This window comes from Botrytis sinoallii, assembly GCF_014898435.1.
Source record: "Botrytis sinoallii strain Bc 23 chromosome Unknown BSIN_002, whole genome shotgun sequence".
Classification (NCBI taxonomy): domain Eukaryota; kingdom Fungi; phylum Ascomycota; class Leotiomycetes; order Helotiales; family Sclerotiniaceae; genus Botrytis; species Botrytis sinoallii.
Window position 1 is genome coordinate 128219 of NW_024066029.1, and position 21103 is coordinate 149321.

At 42.6% G+C, this 21103-nt stretch overlaps 9 protein-coding genes across 9 annotated transcripts; 3 read left to right on the forward strand and 6 right to left on the reverse strand.

The window, feature by feature from the left end:
* Positions 1–84: 84 nt before the first annotated feature.
* Positions 85–1821, forward strand: EAF02_001288 (uncharacterized protein; the record flags this gene model as incomplete). Its single annotated transcript, XM_038897336.1, has 4 exons — positions 85–436; positions 496–621; positions 686–744; positions 898–1821. 4 exons carry the CDS (start codon positions 85–87, stop codon positions 1819–1821), a joined length of 1461 nt encoding a protein of 486 aa, XP_038762311.1.
* A 492-nt stretch (positions 1822–2313) lies between these two features.
* On the reverse strand, positions 2314–4215 carry EAF02_001289 (uncharacterized protein; the record flags this gene model as incomplete). Its single annotated transcript, XM_038897337.1, has 2 exons — positions 2314–3574; positions 3776–4215. The coding sequence occupies 2 exons, from the start codon at positions 4213–4215 to the stop codon at positions 2314–2316; spliced, it is 1701 nt and encodes a 566-aa protein (XP_038762312.1).
* A 1464-nt stretch (positions 4216–5679) lies between these two features.
* On the forward strand, positions 5680–6533 carry EAF02_001290 (uncharacterized protein; the record flags this gene model as incomplete). Its single annotated transcript, XM_038897338.1, has 3 exons — positions 5680–5695; positions 5772–5926; positions 5997–6533. The coding sequence occupies 3 exons, from the start codon at positions 5680–5682 to the stop codon at positions 6531–6533; spliced, it is 708 nt and encodes a 235-aa protein (XP_038762313.1).
* A 922-nt stretch (positions 6534–7455) lies between these two features.
* EAF02_001291 (uncharacterized protein) lies at positions 7456–8400 on the reverse strand (the record flags this gene model as incomplete). The annotated part of the gene is made up of 3 exons (XM_038897339.1): positions 7456–7629; positions 7812–7938; positions 8282–8400. The coding sequence occupies 3 exons, from the start codon at positions 8398–8400 to the stop codon at positions 7456–7458; spliced, it is 420 nt and encodes a 139-aa protein (XP_038762314.1).
* Positions 8401–9391: 991 nt separating this feature from the next.
* EAF02_001292 (uncharacterized protein) lies at positions 9392–10559 on the reverse strand (the record flags this gene model as incomplete). Its single annotated transcript, XM_038897340.1, has 7 exons — positions 9392–9737; positions 9793–9930; positions 9977–10029; positions 10086–10175; positions 10239–10354; positions 10427–10445; positions 10503–10559. The coding sequence occupies 7 exons, from the start codon at positions 10557–10559 to the stop codon at positions 9392–9394; spliced, it is 819 nt and encodes a 272-aa protein (XP_038762315.1).
* A 2143-nt stretch (positions 10560–12702) lies between these two features.
* EAF02_001293 (uncharacterized protein) lies at positions 12703–13320 on the forward strand (the record flags this gene model as incomplete). Its single annotated transcript, XM_038897341.1, has 1 exon — positions 12703–13320. The coding sequence occupies one exon, from the start codon at positions 12703–12705 to the stop codon at positions 13318–13320; it is 618 nt and encodes a 205-aa protein (XP_038762316.1).
* An 850-nt stretch (positions 13321–14170) lies between these two features.
* On the reverse strand, positions 14171–15385 carry EAF02_001294 (uncharacterized protein; the record flags this gene model as incomplete). Its single annotated transcript, XM_038897342.1, has 1 exon — positions 14171–15385. The coding sequence occupies one exon, from the start codon at positions 15383–15385 to the stop codon at positions 14171–14173; it is 1215 nt and encodes a 404-aa protein (XP_038762317.1).
* Positions 15386–16722: 1337 nt separating this feature from the next.
* On the reverse strand, positions 16723–18115 carry EAF02_001295 (uncharacterized protein; the record flags this gene model as incomplete). Its single annotated transcript, XM_038897343.1, has 2 exons — positions 16723–16997; positions 17092–18115. The coding sequence occupies 2 exons, from the start codon at positions 18113–18115 to the stop codon at positions 16723–16725; spliced, it is 1299 nt and encodes a 432-aa protein (XP_038762318.1).
* A 746-nt stretch (positions 18116–18861) lies between these two features.
* On the reverse strand, positions 18862–19271 carry EAF02_001296 (uncharacterized protein; the record flags this gene model as incomplete). The annotated part of the gene is made up of 4 exons (XM_038897344.1): positions 18862–18943; positions 18992–19010; positions 19072–19183; positions 19233–19271. The coding sequence occupies 4 exons, from the start codon at positions 19269–19271 to the stop codon at positions 18862–18864; spliced, it is 252 nt and encodes an 83-aa protein (XP_038762319.1).
* Between the last annotated feature and the right edge of the window lie 1832 nt (positions 19272–21103).

The following is a 21103-nucleotide window of genomic DNA, read 5'->3' on the forward strand; positions in this document are numbered from 1 at the left end:
GGTATAAGTGGAAAGCTATCTGTTCATATGCCAATCTCTTCCCTTGTTAGCCTATACGGTACATAACTTGGACTTACAGTTGCCATGGCGAATTCTATCGAGAGATCGAAATCAAGACGGGATCATCAAGAAGCACCTATACATAGCGCCGGACCATTGGAAGAAGACGGCGGTTCTATCCATACAGATAAGTTCACATCAGAAGGTGGACTTATTCGATCCTGGCCAAGCGGCAGGGACCCATATTACCCAAACCCATCATCAGTATTCCACGGTTGTCTGCGTCATGAATATGTGATACACACTTGGAACAAGCAAGCTGTGGATCTAAGTCGTGATGACACTTATGAGATAGCTGTACAGAAACACGTCTACAACAAGTGGTTCGAGGGTATAGAATTTATCAAAGATGGAAAGGTCTACATAATTGGCGCTGGTAAGTGACTCATCAAAGAGGTAGCAGAAGAGTAACATCGGCTTATGTGCCGAGTACAGACATTCCACTTTCTAGCGATAAATATGGTCGTGGTACCACAGAATATACATATATTGTTAAAATTGATGGGTATACATTCATTGTAGGGCAGCCTTTGAAAGATTCAGAACGTCGCCTTCAAATGGGTAATGCAAATCAGATGTGTCTCGGCATAAAATGTAATCGACAAAAATTAGAAATTCATCCCAGCGAAAACTTCTGGAACCTACCGAAATCGCACCGTCGTCACATTCTCAGGTTTCCACAAGGTATGATTCAGCCCGTTTTGAAATTTGGAACTTTATTTAAACGTTATAGAAATTCTTGATATAATATTCAACTACTTGTTATGGATCCCAAAGGCATCTTTGGATCCAGATGTTATCATCACTAACGTGGGACGTTCAATTATGAATAACTAGAAACCCAGCTACAACGCTACTCTTTTGGATGAGACTCATCCAATGTACGACTGTGATGCAAAATATGAGCCCTGGAGAGGACCCGCAATGATCAAAGAAAAGAAGATATGTCATGGAGGAAGGGAGATCATACAATTAAATAGGATTTTGCGCCGAGTGATTGATATTACTTGTCTCCGAACTTGCAAGAAATTCTTCAAATTCGGATCTGAAATTCTTTACCGGAAAAACATCTTCAAGTTTCCTGTAGAGACTATCGGGCCCTACAGACATGAAACATGTTGGATCGAAGGAGAGTTTTACAAACCTGATCGTGAAAAGCCGGAACTTGGTCAACTGTATGATTGGCCACAAGCAATTCCCTATGTCATGGAGCAGATTCGGCAAGACGTTCCACTAAGAGAATTAGCTGGCTGGGCGTATCACGATTTATTCCTCCGCTTTCTCTACGTCATTCATCCAAGAAATGTAGACCTGATAAAGCATTTATACTTCTGGGGAACAGCACCACTGCACAGCTGCAATTCAAAGTTTCGCGATGGCAGATGTCCCAATTGCCCCGACAATTTATTTCCCGAGATGTGCATATATATCCAATTCATCAACGAACTGTGTCCAAGTGTGGAGAGTGTAACATTGGAAATTGATGCACCGGCGTGTTCCGATGCATACGATAGTGATTTCTCTCTATCAAAGGAGAGAGACTATGAGCATTCGATTACACCATTCTTGATGAATCAGATTCGGGAGCTCAAATATGTTAAGTCGTTGACTCTTCGTTCTTGGGACACGGGTGGGTTAAAATATGCCTATGATAATCCTGATCGGGTTCATGGCGCTCAAGATTTGGACTTTCCAATTGCAAAGGAAACAATTAAATGGTTCAAAGACAGGGCGATAAGCTGGGCGAAGGAAGAGCAGTAGAACACATTGAGATAAATAACTGTTAATCGATGATTTACACATCTATATCTCCATCCTTGCATTTCAAATCGATCAGTCCGTGAACTAGAGCTTGCAATTCTTCCCGCACGGGGTTTGTTTGTTCTAATAGTACCCATCAAGCGAAAACTCAATTCCTTACCTTCGTGATTGAACTAATCATCCGCGAGTTTGGGGCGCTGAATTGTCACTAGTCTGGAAATTCGATCTCGTAAAAGTCAGGTAACATAGCAACGAATGCATCATCGACCATATATATCAAAGAGTAGGTAGTCGTAGATTGTGGTATTCGTTATCTATATCATTATCTCATGTCTGAATTAGTCTAGTCTAGTCTCGTGTGTCTATGTTCTAATCGTCAAAGAGTCGCCTTTTCCACTTTCCAATGCCTAATCGGGGTATACAACTCCTTTATTTTGACCAACCCAAAAAAGCATGCAAATAATTTTTTTCTTCCACAACTGCAGGCTCGTCTCAATGTTTCTCCGGCCCCACGACCTTCTCGCCCTCCCCACTCTCCAAATCCCTCTCCCTACCAGCCTCGCGCTGCACGACAATCTCACTCCCGGTCACACTCCCACTCTCCTCCTCCTCCTGCTGTTCTTCTCTAACAATCGGTTTCTCGTCCGGTCTCTGCAATCCCTTATCTTTAATCAACACACAAAGACACAGACAAACCCCAATAATTGGTACCCAAAGTAAGAACACACTTCTACTCGCTCCCATGTACGCATCTAACACTTCGTTTTTCTGTCCCGTTGTCAATTCATTCAAATTCGGAACGCTCAATATCGATGCTAAGATTGTGTCTTTGAATCCTGCCGGTAAAGGAGTTGCTAGCGTATTTAAACGAGACTTTATGGAATTCGAGAAAATAGCCGAGGAAATCGCTAGACCAATTGCACCACCCAGAGCACGTAGAAAATTCCTAGTAGAGATAACGACTGCTCGATCGCGCTTGGTACAATGGGCTTGTGCTGCTACAAGGGTAGGTTGAAAGACGAATCCTACTCCTGCACCTTCGGTTAAAAGAATCAAGACTATCTTCCACTTCGGTATCTCCCGAGAGAACAATAGAACGAGGCCTGATCCCAGAGTCCAAAGCATGAACCCAATCCAGATGATCTCGCCATAGCGTTTAGTCCTGGAGATGTATTGCCCGGATACGATACTGAAGCTGGATTGAGCGGCGACAAATGGAATGGTGAGTGCGGCGGACATGAGAGGTGAGTATTGGCGTGCATTCTGATAATAGATTGGTAGGTAGTAGAGGTGCGAGTAATAGACTATGCCAAAGAGGAAGCTTTGGGTGAGAATGGCGAAGACAGCAGGGTTCTTGAAAAGGTTCAAAGGCATCATCGGCATAACGGCAAACTTCCATTCCACAATGAGAAAAGCAACTAAACAGATGCCACCCAGTGTGAGCATGGAAATTACCATGGGACTGGACCATTCAAAATAAGTACCGCCGCCCGAGACAGGAATCAGAATGAGCATAATGGCTGCGGTCACGAGAACGATTCCTGGGTAATCGATGACTCGAATTTTGGTCGCTGTAGAGCCATGAACTTTACTTGGAGGAAGTGTGAATGCTACCATAATACCTGATAGCACTGCTAGCGGACATATACACCAAAATAGGCCTCTCCACGTCGAATTCTGAACAAAAGCGGCTGCCAAGAATGGTCCAATGGTATTACCCAAACCGATACATGATCCTAAGATCCCTTGATACCTAAAGTTCGTTAGTTCATGACCTACGGAATTAAAATTTCCAGCAATCTGAATCACGATCCGACAATCATGGACTTTGAATTTTGAAATGCACCAAAACATTTATAGTCTGAAATACTAATTTCAATCATTATAAGCGTCTCGTTGTCGGGCTGCAGTCCAGTGTTGGATAATCTGAATGTAACAGCTAGGATAAACTTACTTTCCACGATTCTCCAGAGTAACCACATCTGATACGATCATCGTAGCCAATGCCATGATCCCACCGCTCCCCACACCAGAAATGCCCCTAAAAACATAAAGTTGAGGACCCGTCTGAGCGAACCCACAAAGTAAATCTCCTAGCGCCAATAATCCCACAGCAGTGAGGAATACCACTTTTCTTCCTAAAATGTCTGATATTCTTCCATAAAGAACCTGGAAAACTGTATTGGCAATCAAACTTGAAGTGCCTGCCCAAGAAATTGTAGTTGCAGCATTAAGATCAGCTCCGATTGTTGGTAATGCTATACCAATGGAGTTTTGATCTATAAAAGTGATGAGGAGAGCAAATGCTAATCCACAGAAAACTACTATTAGTTTTCTTTGGGGAAGAATATTTGTTTCAATGCGGACCAATTCATGGCCATTAGCTCCTGCCATCGCAACCAATGAAATATGATAGTTTCAAAGTAATATTATGATGATTATTGGTGAAAGAAAAATGTAGGGGAAAGAGAAACGACGCAAAAAAAAAATCGAGATATTAGACCTCGACTTAAAGAACCATTGAGTTCGCTATCAAGAAAACTTACAGGGGAAGAATTCTAACGGATAATCGGCACTTATCCGCGTTTGTTGTAGATCTGAATCAAGCTTTTCACAAGCGCCCCTTCATCTTGCTGGTCTTTTTTCGTTTAGATACATCCTTTTTGATGTTTGACAGGCGTCAACGATTTGACATTCTTGATACGAGGGGCGGTGACATACATCTCGGAGGCAAAATCCACGTCTGCTTGCATAATCAAGCTGTATCAAATCCCGAGAGTGACCATATCGCACGCTTGCTAGGCCAATTTTCAAGATTTTGCGAAAAGCGGTGTTGCGAATCCGATTATCGGATGAAGGATTACCCCCATAGCCTTCATGGTCTGGATTTGTTGATAGGAAAAGACTTGTCGTTGATTTGTGGGGAGTGAAATTCTCCTAGCCACAATATAGACAGATATGTGGGGATGTCTTTGCGGGACCGAAACTTTGACTTCGATCCTATTCAAGAGGAATGCCATATGTGATATAAGGTCCAAGAAATTCTTTTGGAGATGGTGTGATAGGACCAATGACATGGAAATACTAACAGGCTAAGAAGATATGAAATAGGACCCTTCGCTCTGCTTTACTTGCCATCACTCCCACAACAATTCAGTGATATAATGGAGATTTGCTGAACTTCATGGACAACGTACCGCTCAACAATGTACCCTTGAAACCACAACCTTGAAGTTGCATGCTCAACAGCCGTACAAACAATCCAAGGCCGAATCTGGCAGAATTTAATTTCCATGGTACGGAAGCAAGACCGCGCCTGGTAACATCAACTTTGGAGGGAATAGAAGTGATGGGATCCAACTAGAAGTGACAGTGCGAGATTTAATTCAAAGAGGGGCTCGAAAGGTAGCCCTGATCGTCGAGCTCCAAATGGCACCATTGCATGTTATTTCCCGGACTGGGACTTGGAACGCGATTTGCTTTGAGCAGAAATGGAGTTGCTCGATGGTTGGTTGGAAGCACATAACATGAATTGCAACCGAAAGAGTATTGTTTAACACAATCAGAGATCTTGATCCATCTGAGGATGCCTGACGTCGTCTGGATAAAAATCGGAACACGAAAATGTCTTGTCCTCGTACAGGGATCTCATGATACCAAGATTCACACCACAGCCTTGCATGCCAGCCTCGGCTTTAAGCGAAAAGGCTTGCGTCTCGTCCTCTGCCTACCTTTCCTCGTAACATATCTACTTTCTTGTCTACCCTCATCCTTATATAAATATATTGTCTTATTTCCATCTCAAAATATATTCAAAACATTTGCATTATACGGTGAAGTTTGAAACCCAACTCCAAGATGAATCCCTATGAAGGTAAGCTTCCCAACCCTCTTTGCCCCGCCATTCAGTTCCTTCGCTATATTGATGAGCTGCTGTTAACATATAATAGTCGAACATAACATAAAAGCGTCTCCGCAGTCGTCTCGACCTCGTCGCCGTCCTTCTATGTCCTCCTTCTTCAACCAATTATCACAGTGTGAAACCTCGACTTCTACTACTGATCCAAACTGGCATCACAATAATCCGCATGCTGTCCCTACTCCCGTGTGTTCTGGTCTTCCTCAAATCAAGATCATGTCCTTCAGTCAATTTGAAAGCTAATCTATATGAACAGGTTGACGTAGCAGCCTCCTACCGCCTTCTCCAAGACCAATTTCTAACCCTCCGCACCAATGACCCCTCCTCGACCACAGCCCCTCTTCTCGACCTTCTTATCTCCTCCATCACATCTCAAATAGACTCTCCGCCCACCACCATCTCCGGATGTTCTCAAGCCTACCTCGATACCATCGATCGCATTCCTCGTTCCTCCCTAAAGGCGGACGAAACATGCCCGATCTGCGGCGAGAAGTTTCTGGACGACCAATATTGCTTAGTCGTTGTGTTACCATGTCATGAAACTCATAAATTTGATTTGGATTGTGTGGGCCCGTGGTTGAGATTGAATGGGACATGTCCTTTGGATAGGAAGAAGGTTGGAGACGGGGAGGAGAGGGGAAAGGAGGCGGAGAGGGAGAGAGAGAGGATGAGGAGGGGCGTGGAAAGCTTGGGATTTGGGGCTGATGGAGAGGAAAAGAGGAAGGAGGAGGAGGAAAGAAGAAAGAGGGACGAGGACGAAGAAAGCGATGGCGATGATGGGATGTACGCTTAAGGTCCTGTGAAGGCACAGATGGCGAAAGGGAAATGTACGGGTTCATTGCAGGCAAGAATGGATGATAGCACGAGCCGAGGCCGAGAAAAGTGCGGAATCTGGAATCAATGCAGATGCGCACTTGGCCCATAGAAGAGCGGCAGCGAGAATCAAGGACTTGTAGGGAGACGTCATCTTCTGTCACGAAGTGGCGAGAGACGGACATCAGAGATCTGGGATACCCCCTTGCAAATAGTAAACAAGCGACGATATAATATTCAATCATATACCATTGTATACTTGAAGCTCATACATGTCCAAATTTACATACAATGGGATACTTTGTATATCATTCCGGTTCGAAGTCTCTTTCTCCTCATATGCATGTACCACCATGTGTTGGGCTTAACCGACTAATGAGTGGTCTGATTCAATGAGATAGAGAAGGGGAACCTTAGTTCAATAGCACAACCTATAGTTGAATTCACGGAATGTATATGTCCATACACATCTTCTCAGTATCACGTACAATAGTCTACATTGAACATCATGTCAAACAAAAACATCAATATCAGTCTTCGTATCTCACTCCAATCTCCCCCTCGTTGCCAGACTTAAAAGTGAAAGAGCATCTCAGATGAAGGTAAAATAAACGATCTATTATGAACTATCCATTCCTATGAATCTCATGCTGAATCAAACGCAAGAGAACAATACGGTCTGTCTTGAATCTTCGCAATCCCCATCTCTACATCCGAAGAACGAAGAATAAATTTCAATATGTTGAATACGCCACGCCAAAGACTCTGTATGCATGCACGTTCTTCATATCAAATTACACATCCCCGCCCATCACTCTAGTATTCTCAAAACTTCACATTTGTGTATATCCACTCTATGCTCCTTGCACCCAACTCCCAATCTTCGAGCTTACAAAGGGTATCTAAGCTTGAACTGGAACGGCACTTTGTTGGGCCAACATGTACTTGTAAGCACCGAAAGCTGCAAGTCCACCAATGAGAATGATAGCGTAAAGACCGACACCCATACCGGCTTCGCCTTGGGGGGAAGATGTATAAGCGGTTGCTGCTTGGGCTTTTGGGACTGGGTCGCCTGGCTAGAGGGATGTCAGTTTCTGTGATATACCAAGCCGAGGGTTCATGTGATTGAGGGGACTCGGAATTGAAAATCGGGGGGTTATCTGAGAAAGTGAGGGGATATGAGGGGAAGATAGTGGCGGAGGTGGAGAAAGGTGGAAGAAATGGGTGATGGAAATGGCGGAAAACAGGGAAAACATACCATGCGCTTCAAGGTACCAACAAGTAAACCATCAAGGATTTCTCTTGCCTCGTCACTGTGTCCAACATCCTCGAATGCTTCAGTTGCATCCTGTCCGCCAACATCAAGGAGGACTTCTTCTCCACCACTATAGGAACATGCGAATTAGCAATCTGGCCTGACGTAATATAGAACTGAGTTTTGCAAAGACAATGGGATAACCAAAGACAGGAAGACCGCAGGCGGATGCGGAGCCAGAGGTTGATGAACTGATTTCGAAAACATAAAATGAGATAACGAGACGTAAACCATAATACCCAACAATATAGCATTCGGTTTCCGATACAGTTCTCCAGTCTCAATTCATCTGCCATGAAGCATAGCATCCCACTGAAATTCCCTCTCCATCCTCTCATATCCGAATCCTCCTGCACCTCTTCATCCCACCTTCTGCAGAGGATAATTCTCAACAAGACAAATAGTAAACTTACGGATGTTCATCAACAAAAGCCGAAGCGTCGTAAACCTTATCATCAATAACCATAAACAAATCCTTCTTAGTCTTATGTTCTGCTGCCTCAGCATATGTGTATTCCTTCGATTCCGACATCTTTTTCTGTTGTGTGTAAAGTATGAAATCCTTCTATATTGCTTCCTTTTCTGTGTCCTCGAAAGTGTTGTCGTGTTCGTAAATCGTTCCTGATTGAATTCCCTCGTCTGCGAGTAATACTTGGTAGACTTTTTGTATAAAAAAGGACAAATAAATCTTTTCCGAAATCCGAAGCACAAGAAAATAGGTTAAGGGTAGTACGATGAAATATTGGCAGTTCGCAATTCACAAAAAGTGAGACAACAACTAATCCAATAAATCACTGCACAGGCTCCATTTACTATCTGGACTAATAACTTTAAAGCTCGGAGACCGATCTGACTACGCCAACAACCGCTAATCAATATTCGGTTAAGAATTGCTCAGCACGTATTTGCTTATCGCTAATTGGTTGATTAAAATGTACTCCGCGGGATGAGGGGTGCTTTGAGTTGATTACGACTTTGCGAGCCGTTACGGTGCGAGAGAACGGTAGATGAAGGATCGAAGTAGACATGATTGGTGATTACCAGGTAAGTGAGAATGAGAGTGACATGATGGAAGGGGTGACATTTGTGAGATTTGGGGCAGTGGATTATTCTGGAAAGTATATTTGGAAAGGAAGAGGACAACTTCCGAGTTTCCGTGGAAATCCTTGGGCACAGAGTGGATGAGTGTAAACTTGATATTCAATTCTTTCCCTTGTCGCCCGAGTAACATCTATGGACGGTTTTCTTGATATCCGATCCGCGAATCCTCATGTTGAAGGTTTGTGAAAAGAAGAGAAGAGAAGAGAAGAGTGGGCGATGAACACGTAAAGTATCAAAAAGACCTCGAGAGACCATGGTCCCAAATTCCACTCCACATGACCATAATCCACTCTACAATTTTATATCCCAATTCGGAAAACTCTCCATTCAACTTGTCATCGCATTCTCCTTTGCTAACAATCAGATCACATCAGTCTCCACCTCGCCTGCCTTATTATCTGCTCCCAAATCATATCTCACATCTATCTTCTAGAACTTCCGCCACCAATATCTTGTCCTAATCTATAACCTGCAATCTTATCCCATTCAATCTTTTGTCTGGTAATGGGCAATTGTCTTCTTAATCCTTTGAATGCCCCTTCGCTCAAATTATTGAATCCTTTGTTGATCTCTTCCTGGTATTTCTTTTCAGCGCCGGCAATTTCTCGTACAATGCTGCTAGCCGACGATAATGCTGTTGCTGAGATAGGCTTGGTAGTAAGAAGTCGAACATTTCCATCTTCGTAGTAGTGAACATCGACCTTAATGCTGCCAGTGAGAGAGGAGTTTAAGGTTTCATAGATATACAACGAGCGCCAGCGACCGTTCCTACCCGATGTTAAATACCGATATGTTTATTAGAATGACGTATATAGAGACTTACCAGAAGTTGTTTGGGCTGTATTTATTAGCAACAACAAGTATTGCGATCTTCGAATCGTTTTCAATGGGAAAAACGCCGTATGATGCATTTGGAAAATGCTCTGCTACATGCGGACCCAAGCTCTTGAGGATCGACTTACTACCTTGTGTCAGAACATAAACTGTGTACCGCTAGGGGTACTTACACAAGATCTGCTTGACTTCCCTCTAGGACATAACTTTGCACCGCACTCGCTTTCTTTATTCCATTATCAGTCTGTATTTCGCACACGAAGGAGTCAATGGAACACATACCTGCGTAGTGTGATCGAAAACAAAACTAGATGAACTCTCGACATCATAGTATCTTCCATCCCCCAGAGAATTATAGGAACTGATTATAACCTTCATGAAACCGTCAGTCCTCCTTCACAGTGTGCTGATTTGATCTGCCATCGAGAAACTAACATTTTGACTGCTTCCGGGAAGTTTGACTGTAGCAAATTGTTCCTCGTTATATCTCTCGAATGCAGGACCGAGTTCCGAGACAAGATTCGGTGTGTCGATGGTCAAAGCCTTGATATCTGTAGATGTCCCGTACTTAGTTTAATGATGGGCAATGTGCGAAGAAGAAAGGAATGCGTGAAAGTTCGTACCAGCTATGACATCTGCGAGCTTTCCAAGAATGTTAGTTGTTGAAGAGCTTGGGTTCGTACAAAGGATAGATCATACCTCTCCTGGTGGAGCTCCTTCCACAAAGGCAGAGATGGTTTCTATTTGTGAGGACATTTTCAAAGAATCTGATGGATGAAAATAACGGTTAACGCCAAGTATCTCATGTAAATATAAATCCGTATCAAATAATCGTCCTTGCTGGCTCGAATGGATGCGCTGGGGTTTTGAAACATAAAGTTGAATCAATTGGGCAAGCACGCGAGGCTGAAGCTCAACCCCTCAAGCCCCTCAATTCGTGGCGGTGTGTTGGCTCGTGCAACAAGGGGACAACTTCACATTTTCTTCTGGTTCTTTCATTTCTATACCTCGCTTTGCCTTCATTCCAATCATGTTGACAAGTGTGTCTTCTAATGGCTAGGATGAAGGAATCTCCATCAATGGGGAAGAATTACCGAGTTCGTGTTGCACTCTCTTCTCTTGGGAGCATTCAATTCCTAATAATCACCAATGGAAGTTTGCACCAACATCGATACATTGATGACGTTACTAGGTATCACGTTACTAGGTGTCTTCCCAATCTGCGAAGGCCGCTGAGATGAGGCTTCAGTGGTCCAAAGCTTCAAAATTCTCTTAAAGTCTTCTAGGAACCTAGTTCTTGGTTCTAGATTCTTCAGCTTGTACAAGCTGGGTATGGCTACTGGATAAAGTTTACTCTTAATCACCCCGCGCTGAATTTAGATATGGCCACATTTCTGTTTTATCCCTCCCAATTTTGTTCTACTACATACTGTCGCGTAATCGAGTTGTAATCTACCAATCCCAAGACGATACTGTTGCAGATCCTGATTTTTTTTTTCAAAAGGTAACCTTGTGCTGGCAAGAATTATTCTTCGCTCAGTGTCGCTAAAAGTTACAACTTTATCTCCTTGGATATCTTTTCTCCAAACTATTTATTCGTTACTAGACGTAACGAATGCATACTTTAGAGGCCTGAAGAATGTTTAATACTGAGTTTGTTTCAGTCAATCCCAATCCGTGAAGAACTCGCCGCCCCCTCTCAAATATGAATATTTGTGATAAATGTTTTCATATGCATACTTGCTGTTCTAGCTACTGACAGCACCAACGTCACTTGCTTTTGAGACTGTAACTGGAAAAAAAATGATAATTTCAAGTCACAAGAATTTGTCGAGCAGCAATGAAGGTGCTTATATGGTGCCGCTCCCACTCATATAATATACGTATGATCATATGAAAATGAGACCTGACATCAGGATCGTCTACCCCGGCAAAGAGTATCGAGAGCGAGATGTTGTTTCTTCCGAGTTTCAACCAGGTAAGTGAAGAGAAATCACTGCATCATAGAGGTATCCATTGATCCAATCGATGTCAATGAAGGTTTTGCAGTTCCATCATCTGCCCCACGCATAAAGCTCAAGAATTTTCCGGGATGGAGAAGTACAAAACCTTTCACGAATTCCGGTTCGAAATTGGAACAATCATAGTTAGAAACAGTGTTAAGATAAATCCTTACTTCTAGTCATGACATTATTAAGTCTACATCCAGTAGCTGTGAATCGTGCATCATCTCCAAAGCTTTCGGTTATCGATTATCAAAAATGGCGTCTTATGTACCGTTGTTGGGTATCGACTTGGTTGATAAGTGTAAAGTACTTTAGTCTATTATGGTTGTATTCGTTCTTGATCATTATTATCTATGGGAAGCTAGTACTAAATATAGGGAAGCGCTAGCGCCACGCTAGCTAATACAGTGCCCTCTTTGATCACATGATCGATATCCCGACAACCGTATATAGGCATTGATATAGTTCATGATTCCAACGGAGACATTGCGTTATTTTGGTGACCTGTGGTTCATTCGAATGTAGTGTCATCTTGGTGCAGATCAATTGTTTAACTGATTTGGCTTGTGTCAACTGTCAAGTAGCTTAGCAAGACCCGCTTTTATTTAGCCAAACGAACTAAGTATATGATGCGTTGTGATTCTCCTCAAGTATTCATTGTATTCTAACTCTTCTGCTTTTCACTCAATTCCATTGTATACACACCTTCAATATACCAATCCAAGGGAATCCATCTGCATTTGAGCAGCAGATTTGGCAGCCGTAGCCCACTACACGATCTTGTCGACTACAACTTAACGTCCTTATAAGACTCTCCTAAATCCAACTACTTGAACAATCAACTGCATGAGCTTTAGAAAATAGTCCACAGATTACAATTGATCACTAGAATCATGGCGGCGGTAACTACAGCGGCTCCTCAGGAAATCTGCACGGTCTGTGGCGATGTCTCCAGCAATGCCACTCAAGTCCCATGCGGTCACTACTATTGTCTCGCTTGTCTCGGACAATTCTTCGAATTGGCATTAACGGATCAATCAATTTTCCCTCCACGGTGCTGCAACAGAGCGATCCCTATTGTCAGTGTCAGCTCCTCTCTCAAATCTATCGTTGTGCAAACATTCGAGAAAAAGAAGTTCGAGTTCGAAACGCGGTATAAGGTCTACTGCTCGTCCAAGCGTTGTTCAACTTTTATTCCTCCCTCAAATATCGTCAAGGATATAGGTACATGTCCCAAGTGCAATGTCAAAACACATACGTTGTGTAAGTCGAAGGTACATGCTGGGAAATGTCGGAAGGATGAGTCAATAGAAGAGATTCTTGATCTTGCGAGAGAAAACTATTGGCAAAGATGTTACAGGTGCTGGGCCTTGGTAGATTTAACTGATGGCTGTTATTTCATGACGTATGCCCCCATCCCTGGCTTTGTGTATTATAACCAATCACTAATACTGCAGAAATTAGGTGCGGCTGTGGAGCTTATTTTTGCTACTACTGTGGAAAGGGATTGAGATTATGGAGCAGACATTCTTGTGATCACAGTAAACGTCAGCTCCTCGCTCATCCTGAAAATAGGTCTAGGTCATGGTCGCGTTTATTTACACGGATTTTCCGTTCAAGCGAATCTTGAACTTGGGATATGGGATCTTTGTCGGGGGGGGGAGGGGTTAATATCTACGACTATCGCGCATACGATGTCCCATCATGCATACATGCAATACTAGATGTTCGAATCAATGTATGGGGATATGGAACAGCTTCATTGGAAGGTCAATAATTTTTAATACTAGCTCTTCTATCTCATGATGGGTCTACTAATGACATGAAATTTGATGCTTGGATTTGGGAGCGGGCGCATGTGCATACATCTATCATTTCCATCACTAAAAGGGATTATGGAGTCTGTGGAAATTGGGTGGATGTACGTAATTAGTTGAGAGATTCGCTGATCAAAATCAAATCACGGTTCAGATCGGTTCATTTAATCTCGTGATAGGGTACTGAATACGTGAAGATATAACCAAAGATCATCTTTTTTGTGACATGTCGTTGAAACCCATCAATTTTGAGCTAGCAATGATTTTGGTTTTGCATCATAGTCACCGCTGGAACTATTCTCTGTGCATAATTCTGTCCACAGCACAACGCTGAATAGGGTAAGGGAATTCAATTGTAACTTCCTCTCCCAATCAATAAGAAATAGCACAACTGCAATTATTATATACTAATCCGCATATCCACTACGCCGTTTTTCTGATCGATAACATCCCTTCGTTCCCCGAAAATGAAATTCCTATCGCCAACCAAAAGAACCACCTCACATCCACCCAGCCAACAGACAGTCTGACAGCGAACCTACCCCTAATAATACTTACTACCTAGCCTCTCCCTAATTGCCCATTCCGCCGCCTCCAATCGCTTGATTGATTCATCAAATTTCCCTAACAATGACTCTAGACGTCCTTTACTAAATGCACTCTTTTTCTTCGTGTCCCCCTTCTTCAAAGTTTCAATCGCATGCCAGAACACCTTATAGATTCCATCCGCCTGCCCCAAGAGACTGATCGCCTTTTTAGCTACCTCCTCGAGCTCATATACTGGTGCGGTTTTAAATCTCTTAGGCGCCGAATCCTTCGCCGGCCAACTATCCTTGACTTCTTTTACTAATCCCGGCAGTCCGCCGGTCCTATCCCCCCGGCAGGAGGTAAGTTTATATCTCAGCTCCGGTATTCTTTTGTTTCGCCAGACGTCAATGTAGTTTTCCATTTCAATCGTAACATTCATCCAATTGCTTTCCATAAAATGCACTCTTGATTCCCAGGGATCGCGCAACAAAATTCTTTTCGCCCATTGTTTCCCAAATCCAACCAACCAATCTCTATTTGCTCCCCCCAATCTCTCATATTCCGCCTGAAATATCGCACGCGAAGCTTGCAGCTCTTCTTTGACGCTCGTTACCGCTTTGTCCCTACTATTCTCAAATGACTTCCAATGGTAATCTATCCCATTTAATTCAGACAACAAGTTGCTCACCGCTCGCGTATGAAGTCTTGAATTGCGACTTGACTCCGCATATAAATCATGATATGCTCTTAAATCAGCGCCCGCACCTCGAAACTCAACGGGGATACTTTCGAACAAATATCCATTGTCAATCGTTTCTGAGAATAGGCCAGCGACACCAATTGTATTGGATAGGAGATTGAAATTTCTTTGCGAATTTTCTATGTTGGAAGATGCTACCAGAACGAAAAGAAGCGAATACGCAATTAATACATAACCGAGTTGACCACCATCGGTTTGATACCATAGTTTGACCTTAATCCAAAACTCCAGAACCAAAGCCCCAGTCTCCGAAGCCCAGAAATCTTCGAGCCAAGAATTGGAAGAACTTCGAGAGACTGGGAAATCAAAGGGCTTTCGCTTGATTCGCTCAGAGGCTTCCTTATAGGGTGATGTTGGGGCAGATGCTGATTTTCTCAGTGAGGCAGCTTTATTGGCTATATAGGAGGCTTTCCGGGCCGAGTAGTCAATAAAATCGCGATCGAGACCAGATGCTGATGCTTGAGCTGCCATGCTGAATGCTTTGCTTGGCAAGTGAAGAGTGTGCTCAAATGTTTGCGAATTCCTGAGATATTGCGCTTCTTTGTGGGTATGTCGCTTGATCAGACGATTTTGCAGGCTTTAGTGTCATGGAACTGATTTATGATACTATATCAATTGGTGCAATCTGAATTAATGCTGAAGCAATTCAAAAATTGAATCTTCATGTAGGTAAAAGGTATTTATTCCACTTGATATAAATGGATTAAGATTGAGAATGCGCTAAGCAACTGGCATAAATGAAAGGAAACGACAAAGGCAAACAAAGAATCTCACTCTATATTCTGCTTCCAGATCACATTTTCAAGGCCTTTCAAAGAATTTTAAGTACGAAGAACAAAGAAAACATTGACAGGTAGGTAACCAAAGTGAAATGGCATCATCATCATAGCGGGTGAGCTTTAGCTGTATTGATTGAGTGACATACTAGCTATTGTTAGCTCGATTGGGGGTGTAGAGGTTATTCGAAATTTGAAATGGCCAGCAAACGGGCCATGAGATGGTCGAATAGCTCGCATGTCGAACGTAGGTACCCTAACGTCGTGAAATTTCTTGTTATCTCAATTTGATTTGGGAATTGAACTTGGTTAAATTAAGTTCAGGTGTCGAAAATACATCACATCTCAAACTCAAAGCACCTTCAATAAGTAGTTTTCAGCAATTTTCAATTTTCCAACACAAATTTTGATACTCGAATACTTAAAAATTCGTTTTGTTCGCCTCATTTCCATTCATCGTTTAAAGAAAAGGATACGTCAAATATCTAATTCCCAGACACTCCATCGATACCACTTGGAATCAAAGGCTAGGATTTCTCCTTAGAACCAGCTCAATGATATTGCCAAACTATTTGGTGTAATATAAACAGAATTTCGCGGTCATTTATAAATATGGCTCTTCTTTGGTCCACAAAAGCACTCAGCTTAAGCGTTTCCCTTCTCGTAGCAAATATAACATATATACACCCGTAAATAAAATGGAATGTCCTCCTCTTCTACAACAACTGTATCAAACCAGTCGTTAAGACTCAACATAGATGTGAAAATTAAAAGAATTTTGCTAATCGCTCACGATAGCCAAGGCGACTGAGTCGCTCGCTGTGAATTAAGTATCTACACGCCAGAATAATCCAAATTGATCAAACAGCCGAATAACCCGTCCCAGATGGTTTATGGCATCTTGAAAATCGAGAAATACATTTCCCTGAACTAACAACCAACGGAGAGCGCTCATCTCCAGTTCCCCCCTCCCCGACAAAATGACTAAAAATCTGGTCTAATGTCCTCCTTATCCGTCTCATCTCCATCTTCTTAAAATTTTTCATCCTCTTTCTCATTATGAACTTCGCTGTTCTCATCATGAACCTCGTCTTCTCCAGGTTTAGTTGGCGACGTAAAATTTGAGGTATAAATTGGCTTTAAGACAAAATCAAGACCACTTATAACTCGCTTGAACCTCTTTTTGCTATTCTGCTTGGGATCTCCATCCTCAATCTGTTGGTCATCAACTGACGGAGTGACTTGCTTGCCATTTTTATCAAACAGATATGACGGGACTGTTGGAGATTCTGATTCCTGGAGGCCATCTAGTGGAAAATTATTAGAATTGACGTTCATTATCTTATACAGATTCAGAGCTAATCATCGTGTGTTGCATTAAAATCACGAAATGCATCTTACCTAATGAATTCGTAGGTCCGTCACCCATGTGCCAAGCATAGCGGATTATGTGCTTTTTCTCAACATGCCTTTTCCACTTGTCTTCGTTTTCAAACTCTCGTGGTTTCCTAATTGCCGGTTCTGATGCCAAAGAATGTCCACTTTCAGTATTTTCTGCAGCAGCAGTGCACCCCTTCCATAAGCATCGAAACTTGTCGTTCTCCCTCTTACCGTGAACTTTAAAGAGGTGCATCTTCAACGTAGCCAAGTTGTGTAATTCAGCAGGACACTTATCCCACTCACAGTCATAAACAAGGAAGTTTGGATTCGGGGGTTCAAGATCTACTTCAGGGGAAGGTTGCTTTGGTGGGCGACCTCGTTTCTTTGGTGGATTGTCATCTGATTGGGGATTTTGATTTTTGAGGGATTTGAGCTTTTGGTCTTTTGCCGTGAATGAATCCGAGCCATTACTGCCGATTAATGCCGTGTGATCTTTAGGTGGTCTGCCTCGTCGTTTTGGTATAGTCGACTTTTGAGGTTTTTGATGTGAAGGATCGGAAAGATTCTTTGGTGGACGTCCCCGCCGAGGTGCGGTTGGGGATCTGATCACCACCTGGGCCAAATTTCCAGCAATAGCTCGTGACGGTAAATTTCCTGCTAGCTGTTCAGAATTCGTCCGAGCGGAATGTTCCATACTTGGTGGCCCTGGAGTAAATGGCCGATATTCTGATGGGCTCTGATTTTGGAGATACCCTGGGTGTTGTGGCGCAGGGCTTCTGTTATCGTTGCTCATGTAATAAGGGACTTGATTTTGATTGTAGGGGTAGTTATGAAAATAAGGAGGCGGTAGTGGTGGTTGGTTTTGATACGCTTGCACGTGTTGTCGGTTCTGCTCGAATTTCTGCTGCTGGAGATTTCGTTGTTGAGGGTTTTGCACGTGCATTTGTGGTTGGGTTTGATGATAATGGCGCTGCTCTGGATCTTCTCCAGCCATCCAATATTGATAAGGGGCTCTATTCAAGGATGAATTATTTGTCGGTAGCATTGATGTCGATTTCTGAAATTTTCTGGTCGTATTTATATTGCTAGGAGTGAATCTTGAAGTGTTGCTTGTGCGACCAGTGCTTACGTAATCACACAACCACCCAAAAGAATGAAGGACAAAATGGGTTGTTGTGAAAAGACACAACTATCTTGTCCTAGACACTGGCAGATTCAAAGTTTTGGATCGTTCTTTCTGCTGATATGGCAGAGAAACAATTCTTTCCTTGTCCTTGATCGGATTTTGTTGCTCTTGAGTTATCTTTCTCTAACCCCCTGACGCTTCTGGTTTGGAAGGAGCAATTAAGACTCAATGCTGCAAAAACTAGATTCTCAAGATGCTTCTCACACAAAGCTGATATCTGAAAATCTCAGTGTTCGTTTTCTTAGTGGAATATATACAATTTGCTCATTGGGGCGTGAGAATACACGCATAGTTTTAGAGCTCTTATGTCTGGCAGTGGGGATTTGAAGAGTAATTGTGAAATGCACACAGACCAAACATTCTTTGAATCTAATATCTGAAGATCTAGAGTAATCACAGATACACATCAATAGGTGCCTACACAGTAGCTAATTACTATCATTATTCTATTACAAAAATCTCCTAATTGAAGGAGCCGGAGTCGGAGTTTTCAGCACCCATGCGTGCCCTCGAATTTGAAGGCGAGTACTACTTAAAGCAGATGATGTTCTGGCTTGCGACGTTCCGCCACTTGTCAATATTCAGGCAGTCCATGACCCTCTGGACTAATTTTTTACATTGCCAGGGTCCTCATCGTCATTGTTAGAGACTTCTGGATCAATCTCAACAACCTCAGCCTTCCTAGCTCTGGGTTTTGCCACCTTTCTAGGAGGCATTCAAATGTTCCTTCTGGACAAGTCTTCGATGATAGATACTAGAAATTGTTAGTATAAGTTCATTGTTTGATTTCGTCTGATAGTTTTGACCAAACTTACACGTGGTGGGGTATTCCGACGAACGCAAGCCAGTCTCCGCTGAGTTGGGTGGATCTGTAGACAGAAGCTTTCCTTCAATGACCCTGTTGTATATATCGGTGATTCGGGCACACTTTACTGCTCAGTTAGTTTTGGTTTCTATGTTCGATTAGAAAACTCACTCTTGGCTTTGATACCTTGACAGGAACCTCAACTAGCATCCCTAGCAGCACCAATGTACAAATTAACCGCAAGAATTGATTTGATCTGAACCATACACAGAAGAAGAGAAAGTCGAGAAGAAAGGCTCTGCCAAGAATTGAAGATATACTATCAGATATCGCATGTGAACAGATAACCAACTGGAAATCTTCATTCTTTTGGATATCCGATAGAACTTCTTCAATTCTTGGCATGGCCTTTCTCCCCGGCTTTCTCTTCTTCTTTGTATGGTTCAGATAAAAACAGGTTGCCAGGCTCAGATTTCAACGACCAACAGCGGCGGATCTTGATTCAAATCAAGAAATGTCTGCATTGTTCCGTGTTAATGACCAATATCTTCCGAAAATGTATGACGCTTCAGAGTATTGCCCATACCTCAAAGCCAGCTGTTAAAAGGTACCATGTTGGTAGGTAGATTGAGTAATGGGAGGATAAGCCGACAGATAGTTTCCTGGTTTCTAGCATGCTTTGCTGTGACTTATACTCCGCCACAGGGCTCGTTGATCTAAACACCGCGTGGGCCCAGAAATTGATGGTTAAGACTTGGTCCAGCGAGCTCCAGTCAATAGATAGGCCAAGTTCTCAGCTCTTGAACTAGTTACTAATCCTGCAGACTATGTCAGCTACCACGAACAACCATACGAGAGAAAGAATAAATACCTCAGAAGAGCTTGTTGATGGTGCTGATGCACGATACTCGACGGCCGCAGCTCTTGTTGAAGGTGGTGCGAAGGTGAGGGGCCGAGACCCCTACAGCCTTCAGCAACGCACCTGGCACAATCTTGGGATATGTTATCCTTTTGACTCGTTCGGCACCTCACGAGAAATCAAAGACCTCTTGTAATCGAAGAAGGCTTTGACTTTTGTTTGTGTTGATATAGTTGATCTGCGATGCGACGTGTTAGCATTGTTGTAACCTTCAATGTCTGTTGCATAAGGAGTCGGTCTTTGATCATTACTTCTCTTGAAAGGGATTGAACCTTATCAATATGGGAGAAAATCAATGGACCAGAGATTAGAAGACAACAACGATCAAGGATTTGGACAGTTGAAGAGGTAAGTTGTTCATAGAGTAGTTCTCTTTCATCCATATCATCGGTGTGCTGTTGTGGATGGTTGGTTGTATTTTGATATGCAACTTGTAAGGCACTCAATCTATGAAAGTTGTTGCGACATTCCTAGAGACTTTTGAGGAGATAGTAAGAGATCATCAACTTACCAGAACAAAATTGACACCTTGCAGGATAAATGCAGTTGTTAATGTGCAACGAAAAAAGTTGAAGTTGGAAGAATAAGTTTATGTAGCAACAAGCAACTGGAACTTGCAAGAAGTTATATTCGAGGAAAATATCAAGATTTGTGAGAAAAATCCAAGAGGGCAGACAAAGACTCGGCTATTCTTCCCAAAGAAATCTTTTTAACTGTTTATGGTCAATGAAAGTCGGGCAGTTCGGCCCGACTTTGTGCAATATTGGTATTAAAGCGAAGGTTCAAGTTTGCTAGACCTCTTGTCTTCACTTCATCAAACGGTAATCTCTCACTGGATCAAACGAATCTGGAATAAACTACATTATTTTTAACACTCAATCCCGTGAACCATCTGTGTATGTGTTTATTTAGGTCCTTTCTTTTGCAAACAATACTACATTGCTTATCTGTCTATTTTATACATTCAAAGGCTCTCTCTCAAGCTTCGAATATGGTGATTTTTATTTCATCTTGAACTTTTTGACCAGATAAATAATGATCCAAAATACTTCACGTTTCTAAGAGGCCTTGAAAGAGTCCAGTTAAATATCAACGCTACTCCGAGCCATGGGTAATGGGGCCG